The following is a 14,413-nucleotide window of genomic DNA, read 5'->3' as shown; positions in this document are numbered from 1 at the left end:
CCTCTCATCTTTCCTTATCCCTACAGAGAGTCCTGGTATCCAGAGGAAGGGAACGAGAAACAGAGGGAGAGGAAGAGAGCTGAATATAAAATAGAAGTATAGGAAAATTCTAATTGGTTCTTTCAGGATGGGGTGAGTGATGGGGATAAGAGTCCAGGCACCAATTTCTACTCCTGGCAAAGAAGGATCACCCCTGAACTTGTCTCATCCCTGGACAGCCTCATGGGTCCCGACTCAGGTGCCTTCCAGAGAGTAGAGCAACAGCTGCCACAAAGGAAGCTTATTTTTACTCCACTGGGGCTCATACGCCATCATCCCCCCTAAATCTCCTAGAAATGGTACATCATACACAGACTTACACCCATCCAGAGACGCTCCTTTAAATAGTCTCCCTGAGGTTAGCAGCAGTGCCAGTCTCATGTCCTATCTGGGACTAGGGGCTCTCAGAGACACTGCCTGCCATTCTATAGAAATGCACCTGATCATTTTCTCAAACGTCTAGCAATACCCTCTCTGCTCCTTCATGCCATGTCCTTAAAAGTACCTCAGTGAACTCGTGAGTACACCAAAGGGTGAAGTTATAACAAGGCACAAGGAAGTATCCTTCAGACCTTGGACCCCAACCCAGCTTCATCAGTAAAAGTGATCTTCAGTGAAAGGCATTCACAAGAGAGAGGAGCTGGAGCGCACTAATGTATTATCTAATACTAGAGGCCTGGTGTACGGGTTTGGTGGGCTCCCTCAACCTGGTCTGTGCCCTCTCGCAATCCAGGACCCCTCAGGGGATGTCTGACTGCCAGTTTTGGCCCGATCCCTGCAGGCCAGGCCAAGGGACCCCACCTGTGCACGTGGCCTCTAGTATGCATATAAGATCTTTGGTTAATCTCTTCCCACCCTCTCCACTCCCTGCTTCATTCTGAGATTCATCAATCTGTTCCATGTTTCCATGCCTGTGCATTGAGCATCTTCCCCCTGGTGGTGAGTGCGCGTCATAGCTACCAGTCCAAAGATAGGACGGCAGGACGGTTGCTTAGGCTTTTATATATATAGATGACAAGCTTCGGAGATGTATTTCCTCAAGGCAGGGAAAGGTTTTCCTTAGGGCTGCTGTTGTTGGTAAGGATTCTAGAATACTTAGCCTTCAGCTCTCTTTTCAGCTGAGACTATCCTTTCTCCACAGTTCAATGAAAAGGGAGCCATCAAAAGTAACTTCTGAGCCCTTCTCTACATGGGTAAAATGCTCTGTAGCATCACCAAGGAAGGAGTTATTGTGCTGAGATAGTTTTTAAAAATTACCTCTCTTCTCATGAAAGCTGAATTGATTGCATATGTGTGTATGTGTGTAGGTAGATAGATGGATTGATTCATTGATTGATTTTCTTTTACTCAGCCAAGCTATCTTCAGGCAGCAAACACATACCAAATCCTATGAGACTAGAAATATTTGCATTTTTCCTGGGCCTATTTTCCTATTTGTATTTAGCTCACCTATTGATTGTCATACGTTTTGCAGGGCCCTGGTGTTTAAGCATCATTCTTGTCATGGCTTATTGTAGCGATAATACTAACATGCTAACGAGGAAGGTAGGCTTACTAGTGACACCCAGTGACTGAGCGATTTTTAATTCAATGGTAAGGTTTCCTTATAAGAGTAAGTTTTGTCAAATTTATATGCACAGGCCAGATGGGCTTCAGAAGATCCTAATTTCCAAAACATTCTATGATGAACAAACGTCAGGGCTCCCCGTTTGATCCCCATGCCAGGAAATCCTGCCTGTAAATGAATCAGTGGAGTTGGTAAAGTTTTCCATGGATTTGACTGGATTCCAGCGTAGGGAACCCTGCGAAGAGGAGAGACGGTGAGGCAGCATCTCAGAGGATGAATGAGGGAAAGGGCAGACCTGGAGTGAGGAAAGCACATCAGCTGCAGATTGTGTACACATGCAAAATGGACTTGTGCACACACGTCCAACTTGGCAGGCGTATAAAGATCGTGTATTTATAACACGCTTCTGAAACATCTCCCTGAAATGAGCGATTTAAATGACTTTGATTTAAAAGTAGGCTTTTAAGAATTAAAAGAAAAGAAAAAAACATTTCCAATACTATCTACCAAAAAAGCAAATGCAGCTTCCTGGAGACTGTGTTCTCCACAAACCGAAGCCTTGTGTTTCTGAATGTTGCCTCAAAAAGCAATCTCTTCCCTCCTTCTTTGCCTTGCAACAATCGAAGCAGCTGTGAGCTGGAGCTCAACTTTATTAGTGATTTAAAACACACCCTTGGAAACTAAGCTGGCCTTTTTTTTTCTTTCTTTTTTTTTTTTTTTTTGTTCATCCAGGTGGGAAGCGTGTTCCAGCAAATGGGAACAACACTTCAGAAAGTTCTCAAACAGATAATGCCTTCAGAGCTCAACATCAACATAATCTCCTACCAGCCATCTACCCAACAAAAGGCCAGGGCAACCTGGTAAGAAAACTAAGCCTTCCATATAAAGACAAAGATAAAATAGTCAGCTGCCAGGCTTCAACATCTTTAAAAATGCCTTTTCAATCTTTAACTTTTGTCAGGGTGGTTGTCTAGCAACCGAGTGCTGAAAAGAAACTCCACCCAAAACAAAGTGAAACAATACAGACACTTAACTTCATGAGTGCGTGTGCGTGTGTTAAGATTCTCAGCGTGCAAAGGGAGAAACTCGCTTTCAGACAATTAAAACAGAAAAGGTCCCTGAGTGTAGATGGCAGGAAAGGAAGTTGGGAGTGAGTAAAAAGCAACTTGCAACTGCGTAATGCGGGATGAGGGTATAGTTTCCACACACTGGGCTAAAGCAAGGTTTACACTCTTAAGTAATAAAAACAAACCATTAAGCTGGGCCCAGCACTGTCAGGAAGTATAAAACAGTTCTTGAAACTTTGCAGTTACTATACAAAAGCTTTTCATAAACTCTGTTTCCTGATCTTCATTAAACGTTCACATCAAGTTGCCATGGGGCAATTAGCTTGCCTCCTGAAATCAATAAAAAATCAACAATTTGGAAATAGTTGTACAGTAAAATAGTTCAATAATTATTCTCTCATAGTGTTGTGGCCAAGTGGTTCCAGTGTAAATGCAGTCCAGATGAGATCATGCTCCTTACGAGGGGAGCTTTAAGCAAATCGCTGGTCTGCAGAGAGATCTCATCAGAGCGGACGGCAACAATAATGCACTCCTGGCACTGCCTTGGACGGGGCCCGGGGCGCGGGCAAACTCAGGCTGGAAGTGGTGTTCCAGTCGGTGCCTGGCATGCTGCTTCAGCACCTCAGAGGCACTCAATCCAAAACATAGAAACCCCAGTGAAATGATAAACCCAATGAATAAAAGCGTAGGCACCCTACACTCAGCATTTTGACTTTAGAAAGGAAGAAATCAAAAATTTCCCTTAGGTATATATACACATACATATATAATATAGATGTATATATGTACATACATATATATAATATCCAAAGGAAAAACATATCTTTATGTATATAATATATGCAAATATAATATCTACATATAACATAGGTATTATATATAAAAGATACATTTGAGATAAGGAATTCATTCATCCCAGGATTTATTCAACAAATATTCAAATCTGTGTTGCTCATAAGAAATATGCAAAAGTGCTCCCCTAAGAGTAAAATGAGGCTGCCGGGTGACCCTCATGGGACATTGGCTGAAAAGGAGGTGCAAACACAAAGTTCTTTCTTTACTGATCCCCTTTGCAGAGGGAAATCGTTTCCCTTTGCTTTTTGAGCCTGAGCCCATTCACTTCAGCACCCTATGGAAGCTAGCCTCCTCGGCATCATAAATTCCAATCTCCATGAAATCAAACCTCAAATACCAGGTTGGGCAGCTTTATATCACCCTCTAGGCTCAATGGTGTTGTACAGCAAACTGTCTTAGAACTTAAAAAAAAAAAAAAAAAGTCAAGCATCATCTTTTAGAATAAACAAATGCTTCAAATGTATGACATCTAGTTGCCGCCTTCAAAGGGGAAACTTTTAACTCAGACGCTTGGCACTAAGATCACACGGGATCAACTCAGTGGACTGACTTAAGTGTTAAACTTTTTCAAAGTACGTTAAGGGCTTGCACCTGCTCCCCCATCCACATAGATGTACTGACACGTATTTGACTAAACTGACTGCGTACATGCCCAAGCAAGCAAGCGAGGCAGATTTTACAAGATAAGCAACCAAGTGTTTTCATGTCTGAGGGTGGCTAGAACACAAAATTGCCAGTCATCTTGTGGGGGAAAAGAATGCCTTTGAAAAAACTATGTAGGGCATCATTTCAGGTATGGTGAAATGTACTCCAATGCCATCCTGTACACAGGTTTTGTTGTTTGTTTTCCCCTGTAAGTGCTACTTGTTAGAGGAGCCTCGACGTGGCCCAACTTTCTGCTGTTGTGATTAAGAAGATAATTATGAGTCTTCCTTGGGGACAGCGAGAACAGCTTCACCTGGGAGCACATTACAAATGCAGAATCTCAGGCCCCACCCCAGACTTACTGAAACAACCTATAACCCGATCCCAGCGGGTCTGTATACACATTCATGCGGCATTCTCCCCGAGGCAGTGCTGGTGACTCATGCGCACATTAAAACCTAAGAAGTCTTACTTAGAGCAAGTCAGGTAGAAGTTCACTTTGAAGTGTGCAGGGCAGGGAGATGGTCAGAAACTCTGCCCTGGAGAATAGCATAAGGCTGTAATTTATGTCAGCAGGGTGGAGGGAAGAGGAGAACCATCTACCTACCCCCGTGAAGTGGACTTGCATTTCTTCCCCCATCTCATCCTACCCGCCCCTTGCAAAAAATAAGTAAAACAGAGAAGCAATAGTGCCAGGCATTCTTACCTCTTTATAACTGCCCGGTCGTGTCACACTTATCTTTATGCAAGGCAATGCTTCTTGGGCCTTACAACAAATTGGGCCAAGGAGCGGGGCTGTGGCATCTAACATTCAGTGAGTCAACATCTTAATATTAATATGATGACTATAGAATAGAAATATGCTATTTTAACAAGTGCTGTGAATTGCACAAATGATTTTTCCACCTCCAATAAAAAACTGAGGGGAAAATATAGAACTTAGATTATCTAGTGCTTATGTAGCTTGCTAGATCAGATTTACAGATCTCTCCACTCTTGGCCTCTTGAGATGCAATGTAAAGTAGCAATTGCAGGAGAAATTATGAAAAGATGGAAGCACCGATAAATGTGTAAACCATTCATCCTCCCCCTCCCCAATTTTGAAGTAAAAGAAAAAAAAAATGAACAGAGCATTCTGGACCCGCCATGCAGGTTACAATCAGGCCAAGAAGGCACATGACGCAGCCCAGACAAGCACAAAAACAGATGACACCATTTAATATACTTTGAAAGGTGATCCCCCAAATTCAGAAACTACTACACTTCTTAAAGCACCAACTCTAAAAGGATTCAAAGGTTCTTACAGAATAGTAACTGAAGATTCAAGAGAGTCAATGTCATGGGCTTAGTTGTGACACACTTTTTTTTTTTTTTCTCAGAATGAGGAACTTAAGCCAAAATGTGTGTAACGACACAAAATGTAAGAATATTCTGTTTCTCAAATGAGCTGCCAAGAGGGTCCTCAACTATTATAAAATCTCTGCAACTAAACTGAAAATGTCATCATGTATACATATGAAATATCTATTACATAATTCTGCATGTGTATATTTATACATACTGTATATGTGTATATATTTACACATATTTTATATATATACATGCAAGCGAAAACATTTGAGTTGATACCAATGAAAACCGCTTTAACCAAGTAAATCAGAACCAATGAAACAGAAATCAAGAGTGGCTGCAACTGCCAAATGGATGTAAATGCTTGTGCTATACTCTCACTCTCTAGAGCAGGGGTGGGCAAACTTTTTGACTCGAGGGCCACAATGGGTTCTTAAACTGGACCGGAGGGCCAGAACAAAAGCATGGATGGAGTGTCTGTGTGAACTAATATAAATTCAAAGTAAACATCATTACATAAAAGGGTACGGTCTTTTTTTTTTTAGTTTTATTCATTTCAAACAGGCCGGATTCGGCCTGCAGGCTGTAGTTTGCCCACGGCTGCTCTAGAGTATTTAAGCTATTAAGACTGTGCAGTCTGTCCCTCATTCCCATGGCAAGAAAGGGTGGAGAATGGCTGGAGGACAGAGCCTACCCTTTCCTGTCAAGTTGGATCTAATCCTCATGATCCTCACCTACATGAGAGCAATAGGGATACAAGATAAAAAGAAACTAAAAGATTATAACAGAAGGAATAAAAGACAGCTCGTTATTAATTTAAAAAATATGATCTACATAATCTCAAGCGAGGCAAGGATTAAACCTATCACACCCAAAATGTAACTACGTTCACGGTCATCGCAAGTTCATTTCTGGGAAGAATCTGGTTGTAAGAGTCTATCCCATTGCTAACACACCTTTTTTTTTTTTTTTTCTTTCAGCCAACGCCAAGGCAAGGATATTAGAACTAGGCCTCACCAATCTTAGCAGGACCAGAGGTGACACAAATTCCTAGAAACTGACCTAAAATACTTCCAGTAAAATAATGGGGAGTTGTGGGTTTGCTGGCTGCACTGACATACCCACCCACAGAACCCTTCCTTGGGTCTGATTTCAGCCCGGAGCACAGAAGCCCTGTCACTGTTAAGTGTTCATTCTGAGCAGCCTAATTTGACTTCATTCTGCTTGGGCATCGGTCCAATTGGCAGATGGCCTTGTAGAAGCTGATCTCAGACACTTTCCCTTTCTAATTTATTGGCACCGTTGCCTCTGTTGCCTGGGATATCATCTCTGAAACTTTATCTTGGATTCCCCAGGTTTTGCCTGTTTTGTAGCTTTGGTTTTCTCTTAAATCTTTCTGCCCCAAAGAGGTTCCTGTGAAATACTAAATCACTGGTAATTCCTTTAGTGCAAATACGAATTATCAAGTGACTTGCTTGCAAATTTCCTACCATTCCTTGCCTTTTCCCCACCTCCCTCCAAAAGGGGTAACTTCAGAAGCAAAAACATGGAAACCCAAGGTAATCACTATGAACACTGTACAAACACATCATTTTCTCTTCTTACAGGTTGGACTTTATAAAATGAAATGCCAGAGCTTTGAAATTTATTATCTGAAATAAGTTTAACATTTGGAGAAATGTGTTCAAACACGTAACCTTGGAAAGAAAAGCAAGCTGATCGAACAGAGAACGGGGTGGGCAGAAAACATGGTGAGTGCAATTTTGCTGTGTGTTGGGCGAAGTTCGAGAATTGGGTCCTTCTGAGCATAAAGAACTCCCAGATGAGGTAAAAGTTAAATGCAAATCAATTTCCAAGTCTTCATGAGGGCCACTGGAAATGAATTTTAATTATACATGACCACAATATCAATAATGAAGAAATCTTATGTTTTATTTCATCCTTTGGCCAGACCAGCCCCTTTGAAGGGACCACTAGTTTAGGAAAGAAGAACAACAAACCATTCACTTTCCTGCAGGTTTATCATTTTCCTAATTATGTCTATTGGTCCTGCTTTACTCTTTCTGCAAATTAAGGGGTGGGGGAAGGGTTTCTATATTAGATCAGCATTGTCTGGTTCTTATCCAAATATTCCACCTAATAAGGACATTAAGTTCTCATGGACTGGACAACCACTCTGCAACATTCCTGAGAATTGAATAATATAATAATCTTGAAAGTCAGCAGAGTAGATTATCCACTTTTTTTTTTTTCTGGACTTGAACTTGTGACCTTAACAGTAGCACTGCAAAAAAGCAAATGTGCTAAGCACTTTGCCAGAGTAACCTTCCATGTAGACTTTTCATCTTAAATACACACAACTGAAAACAACTACAATTTTTGGAAAATTATGTACAAACCCAATACTTCTTTTGATTACATATAAATACAAATTAGCTATTTTTCCTAAAAAGTGGTTATAATAGTAAATAAATACAAAATAAATCTGACCATTATACTTCATGTGCTGGGGTTGAACCCATATAAAATGTACAACTAAATACATTTTAAAATCTTTAAGGAATAATTCTCTGATTAAAATATTTGTTTTCCCAACTTCTTTTCGTAGATATAAATATATTTTTCAAAATAGCTGTGGTTTTTTTTCTTTCTCTCCATTCCATTCCATAAATAAAGTCTTCATTGGGAAATATTAAAGTGTCAACTTGGGTTTTTTTTTTCTCCTAAAATATATATATTTATATATATATTTATTTTATTTTGCTGTGCTAACGACACCCGCAACCCTCCACAACCATGTCCTGATAGTTCTTTAATACGACCTTTTCGTTTTCGTCAAGGTACAGCATGGAGATAGCACTCAGTTCCGTGGGGACACAGCACGCCTTAGGAATCTTAGAGTTAACGGAGTTGACCAACGTCTGAACAATGGCGTGATTAGTGGAGTTCAGGTGATCGGCCAGGGGAAAGGGGCACTCCCCGTGGCAGTAAAAGGCATGATACCCCGGGGGGGCAACGATCCAGTCATTCCACCCCACGTCGCTAAAGTCCACATACAACGGGTGCCGCTTACAGCTGGACTTGAGGCGCTTGCGCTGTTTGTGTTTCGCTTGACGCTTTTCTCTTTTGTGCAGAGGATGTCCTTTCCCATCATGGCCAAAAGTTACTAACAACGGTCTTATTTGGGACCAGCTGTGCTCGTCTTGGTGCAAAGACCTGCTAATCCTCACGTGCCTCTTGGAGACACCCGGGTTCTCCTCTAAGTGGGCCACTTCCACCACGAACCCGTGGTTGGCGAGTCTCTGCGCGGTCCACCGCATCACCGCAGGGGTGACGTCGAAACTCTCCCACCTGCTGGCATTCTGGTTCACCAACCTGGTGTCCAAAAGTCTGGTCACGGGGAACTTCGAGTTGCCTGCTGCAGGTTTTATAATTTCATAAATATTTATTCGGTGATGGAAACTGCTATTGTTTCCCAAAGTTTCCTGCATCTGTTCCCGAAAAACCTGAAGTTCGGCTGAGGTGATAAACTCCTCCGTGGGGATGGAAGTTAAGTTGAAGAAGAATCGCCGGGTAGTTTTTCCACTCATTTCAGGCAGTTCTTCCAAAGATTCTAATTTGATATAAAAAGATGGGGGCGGGGAAAAAGAAGAAAAATACTTGGGTAAGATAAGTAATGACAATCTGATTGTATGTAAGAATTTGTCAATCTCACTTCAGCCATGTATAATTGATTTCACCCATGTATAAGTTGGCAGCCAGAAGATAAAAAATTCCCCCTTTCAGCTAAAAATAGTCTCCCTTTTCTATACATTTATGTTAATATGCATATCATGGAACACAAGGTCATCATTCATTGTTATGTTTTTAATGTAATGCATGAATACTGCTTCCAGGTGGCTGTAATAATGGGGGAAATGGTGAAGCATTTCTTTGGAATTCACAGACTTTAGGGCCAAAAAAAAAAAAAAAAAAGTCAGCACTATAGTTAGTAGAGGTCTAATGAGTGAGGATTTGAGGAAATTATTGCATTTCGTAAAAAGAAAAAGGCTTTAATGTCAATCCCTTAAGCGGTATTCTAAAACATTGCTCTGCAATTTAGATGATTTACAAATCTCGATATACAGATTTCAGTTTCCTAATTAAAGACTCTGAAACTCAACATCAACGATGACATTTTGCAAAGCACACCCTACTATTTTACTCAAAAATCCAGAGACAAAGGCATGGACAGGAATCTACTTCTTTGCAAACGTAAGGGTGGTACTGGGACACTGTAGTAATTAAGGCCAGACAATTTCAAGAGAAATATCTTCCCAAGTGTTGTCTGTCCTTTCACCTCCTTATGACCTCAACATCAAAATCTCATTTTAGATGCTTTTAAAAGAAACATAATGACTCTCTTCTGTTTGTAATTCCTTTATCTTTTCAAAAAATAAATCATCTTAAAAAACAAACACCTACCCAAGAATAGACACAAAACAAAACAACTGATAAAAATCGATAAAAAGGCCATTATGACAGATGTAACACAGAAAGATAATCTCATCCTATTACAGAATAATCTTTATATATCTACTGTCATTATTTCAAAATAGACATTTGAGTGGGTTATGCATAAATGCTCTTTCTGATTTAATATTCCTGAATTTCAATAATAAGGAGTACTGTGTTTTAAGCAAACAATAAAAAATAGCATAGCACCTTGAATCAGGTAGTCTGCATGTCATCATAGGTACACAGTGTTATTAAACGGATAGTACACAACACTAGAATTTGAAATATTTAGGTTCATTTTCTTCTAGCTTTACCACATCCTGTCAGTCGACTTTCAAAAAACATATCTGCTTTATTCAGGATCCAACGTAAATGCTAACAAAAGCTCTTTGGCCACAGTTCCAGGTCATCACCTTAAGAGGATACCGTATTTTCATTAATTTTATTATTGTATTTTTCCTAACTCAAAGAGCTAGGAAACCTGTGTAATCCTTCATCATCAAAGCAGCCGTGATCAATGCAAACTAAGTGGAAGCATTGTGTTCAATAGGGGCAGTTTATGCCAAATTATGGAGCAGTGCTTCAATGTAAAGCTTCTCCAACTCTAACCTTCACATGAAACACCTAGGGCACCTTACATCTTCAAATGTAGGTTCTGATTCAGTGGGTCTGGGGTAGGGCCTGAGATTCTGCATTTCTAGGTGAGGCGATACTGTGAGCTCATGGACTGCCCTTGGAGGGTAAAAGTTTTAAGGGATGCTTTTCACATTCAAGTACAAATTGCTGGGAGCACATTTTTAAGTGCCTTTTTGTTGAATAATATGAAAATGCCCAGAACCACTCGTGTCAGCCAAGGAATGAGTTGAGGCCCAATGAATAGAAAGACCTAAAACTCATTTACTTGGACACAGAGATTTTCGGGCCAAGAAGTGAGCCCTCTAACCCACACCAACTGGGGATACCTTTTGAGAGCCACCCACATTCTAAACCGCACTGTAAGTGAGCAATACTGCAGACCAAGCACTACTTTTAAAAAAACCTTCCCACCAATGGAACTGGGCTCTCCTCAGCCATTCCCAGCAAGCATCCAGAGCTGTAGTTAGCTCCTTTTCCTCTCCTCCTTGAAATTCAGGAGCCCTCTGATATTTTCCCTGAGTGCATTCTTTAGGTAGAGAAGCCAAGGGGTGTCAGAGGAAACAGGTTACCAGAGGAAAAAAGGAATGAAGTAAAAATCAGCCATGTTCCCCAGACACAATGCCCCACAGCCAGGCCTGAGCCTGACCTCTCCGGATGCCAGCACCCCTAAGAACACCTTCTTTTCTTTTAAGAGGAAGGAAAGGCAAGTTATCCAGGGCATTTGCTGACCAGCTGTATTAATGAAGGTGCCTAGAGAAATCCCAATTGCATCAGAAACTCTGAATCTAAATCCATAAATTTTCTTTTTTTTAAATATATATTTTATTGATTTTTTTACAGAGAGGAAGGGAGAGGGATAGAGAGTTAGAAACATCAATGAGAGAGAAACATCGATCAGCTGCCTCCTGCACACACCCCACTGGGGATGTGCCCGCAACCCAGGTACATGCCCTTGACCGGAATCGAACCTGGGACCCTTCAGTCCGCAGGCCGACGCTCCATCCACTGAGCCAAACCGATCAGGACTAAATCCATAAATTTTCAAAAAATTATAAACACAGACACATGGGTACACACACATAGCCAGAGGAGGACACGGAAGGGACATTCTCCAAGGCAAGCATGAGAGACAGGTAATTGAAGTACAGATGATGAGTGTAAAGGAGGCAGAATATAGAACAGTAACCCTCTAAAGATAAAGATAAAATTGAATCAGATAAAATTGCCACCTTTTGACCAGATTTGACCTATAAAAACGGCAATTTCATGTGCTTCAAAATCTCACTGGGGATAAGTGGCAAAAGGAAAATCACTTAGTTACCTTAACAAAGGGGTGGGGTGGGGAGCACTGCTGAATAACATCATGTAATGTGAAGACCTTTCTCTGACTTTCAGCTTCATCTCAGTCAACTTATTCCTTGAAGGAGCCCTCTTTCTCCTTAATACAAAAGCCTGCAAGACAACACACCCCTAACTACAGACTCAGGTCAGAGAAGTAAGTGAGAAGTTCTCTGAAACCCCCAACATCAAGTTTTTCTTCAGGATTGAAAAATCAAAACCAATGTGAAATAAAGTAAATTAAAGGGGAAAAAAAAGACAACTTCTGCAAATGATCACAGCAAGCCTGGGGAGTCTGAAAATAGAGAGCATTTACCTAAGTAGGTAATGTATGCTTTTTTGGAGGTTTATACAGTTGTTAATTCTGTGGAAATAACTCTTGTGGAATAATCTGAACTTGCCAAGGGATTTGAGGATTCCAGCCTATCTCAGACCTGGGTTCCTGAACCCAGTTCTTAACCAAAAAAATGTTCTTCACATTTATTTAAAAGTTCTTAACCAAATAAATGAAGCTATGATGGCAAATACGTAGGGGAAAGAAAAATAAGGCAAGGGCATTTAAACCCTCCTTCAAAAGCGAAGAACCATCTATACTCTGTCAGTTCTTCATCTACATCAAAATAATCCTAAGATAAGGATGAATTCTCCCAGCCAGCCTAGGTCTACTCTGGCCTGCTCTTTCCTAGATAAGGGGAGAATATGACCTAAAAGAAAAAAGTAATAATGCTAATGATAGCCAGGGTGATGAATGCTTCTTTGAGCTGGCTTGGGACTGAGAGCTTTACATGCATTATCTCACATCAAATTGAATCCAGAGAAACTACTATCTCATTTTGTGAATGAAATAGTTGGACTCAGGTTATGTGACTTTCCTAAGGTCACAGAGCTAGTACATGAAGAGCAGAGCTATGGACTTCTGTCTATTGCATTTCCCAAGATTCTGGCCACTAGACGGCACTACATAACATAGAGATGAGTCAAAAACTCAAGCAAAAGTCAGAACTATTAGGAGTACTCTAATAATTAATATAATGATAACCATACGGTGAGTTATTTCCCAGCTAAAGGGATAGAAACACACTACCCAAGTGTGGTGGAGGGAGCACAAAGAACTAAATGAGCAGAAGAGTACAGTGGCAGGGCCTACTGGGACATACAGATCTTGTTTGGAACCACTGATATTTTGTGGCTGCCTTTTTGTCCTATAGTATGGTGAGTTTTAGCAAAAAGGTGAGTGATCATAATGTTTTGAGAATTTGCAACACAATCTGGACCGCCCCCCCAAAAAAAAGGTCCATTAAGATAACAATAACAAAAACCTGGGGATATTCCAGAAAATCAGTAAGTTTTGGAAATTACTGTCCTGAAAATCAAAGTGGTTGAGAATAATAAATGATACTTTCTAGAATATAAAATAATGGTTATAGAATTGCTATATCAAGGAGAAAAGATAAAACACAAAGGTTACACTGACTCATTTTTTTTAAAAAGACAACAAAGGAGAGGGCAGGTATAATCACTAACCCTGATTTGGCTTCTACCCACACTTAGCTCCAACACTTTTGGAATGATGTAGTGCCCTCTTATTGTCCTCTGACTACTTCATGAAATACACAAAGGGCAAGTCTAAAAAACAAAGACAAAATAGCTCAAAGAGAAAGGAGCGAGATTATAGAGCAGTGGTTCTCAACTTTCCTAATGCCGCGACCCTTTAATACAGTTCCTCATGTTGTGGTGACCCCCAATTTCATTGTTACAATTTGAATATATTTAAAGCATAGTGATTAATCACAAAACAATATGTAATTATATATGTGTTTTCCGATGGTCTTAGGCGACCCCTGTGAAAGGGTCGTTTGACCCCCAAAGGGGTCGCGACCCACAGGTTGAGAAACGCTGTTATAGAGGAATCTCTCTCTCTCTCTCACACACACACACATAAGAGAACAGAAAACAGTGCAAGAACTACCACTGGGCACCACAGCCTCAATCTCTCTGAGCACTTCCAAATAGAATGTCTCTCCTACTCATATGGGTCTTTCATAATCACACTGAAATACCTGGGGACACTAGGGAAGCACACCAGGAAAGTGTTGCTTTCAGGGGTGTCTAATGTCCAAATCCTTTGGTTGCCCTGGGAATGTGACCCAAGTTCTCCTTCATGGGGAATGTTCCTGTTGTACAGATATTATCACAATAATTCTATCGGTGGGAATGCGGTTAATCTTAATGTCAAAACTTTTGTCACAGAGGCAAATAATTCAGTTATTTCATGCAAAAAGACTGTCTTTCAGAGTCTGGAGAGCAAGCATGTGGTCCTTGTATATTCCAATATGACAGGAAACTGTAAAGACTGTTTGCACAGCCAATGAAGTCAACCCATTTCAATGTGTTTCTCACTACAGCAAAACAAAACACT

At 40.7% G+C, this 14,413-nt stretch overlaps 1 protein-coding gene across 1 annotated transcript in view; it reads right to left on the bottom strand.

Annotated features, from left to right (window-relative positions):
• Positions 1–7,151: 7,151 nt before the first annotated feature.
• The window catches only part of BMP2 (bone morphogenetic protein 2), a 9,756-nt gene continuing 2,494 nt past the window's right edge, over positions 7,152–14,413 (bottom strand). The window contains exon 3 of the mRNA XM_015560224.1: positions 7,152–9,136. Coding sequence (XP_015415710.1) covers positions 8,292–9,136 — 845 coding nt within the window. The 3' untranslated portion in view covers positions 7,152–8,291. The remainder of the gene's footprint in view (positions 9,137–14,413) is intronic.

This window comes from Myotis davidii, unplaced genomic scaffold, assembly GCF_000327345.1.
Source record: "Myotis davidii unplaced genomic scaffold, ASM32734v1 scaffold32, whole genome shotgun sequence".
NCBI lineage: Eukaryota > Metazoa > Chordata > Mammalia > Chiroptera > Vespertilionidae > Myotis > Myotis davidii.
Note: the sequence above shows the minus strand (reverse complement) of the source record. Positions and strands in the feature narration are given on the sequence as shown.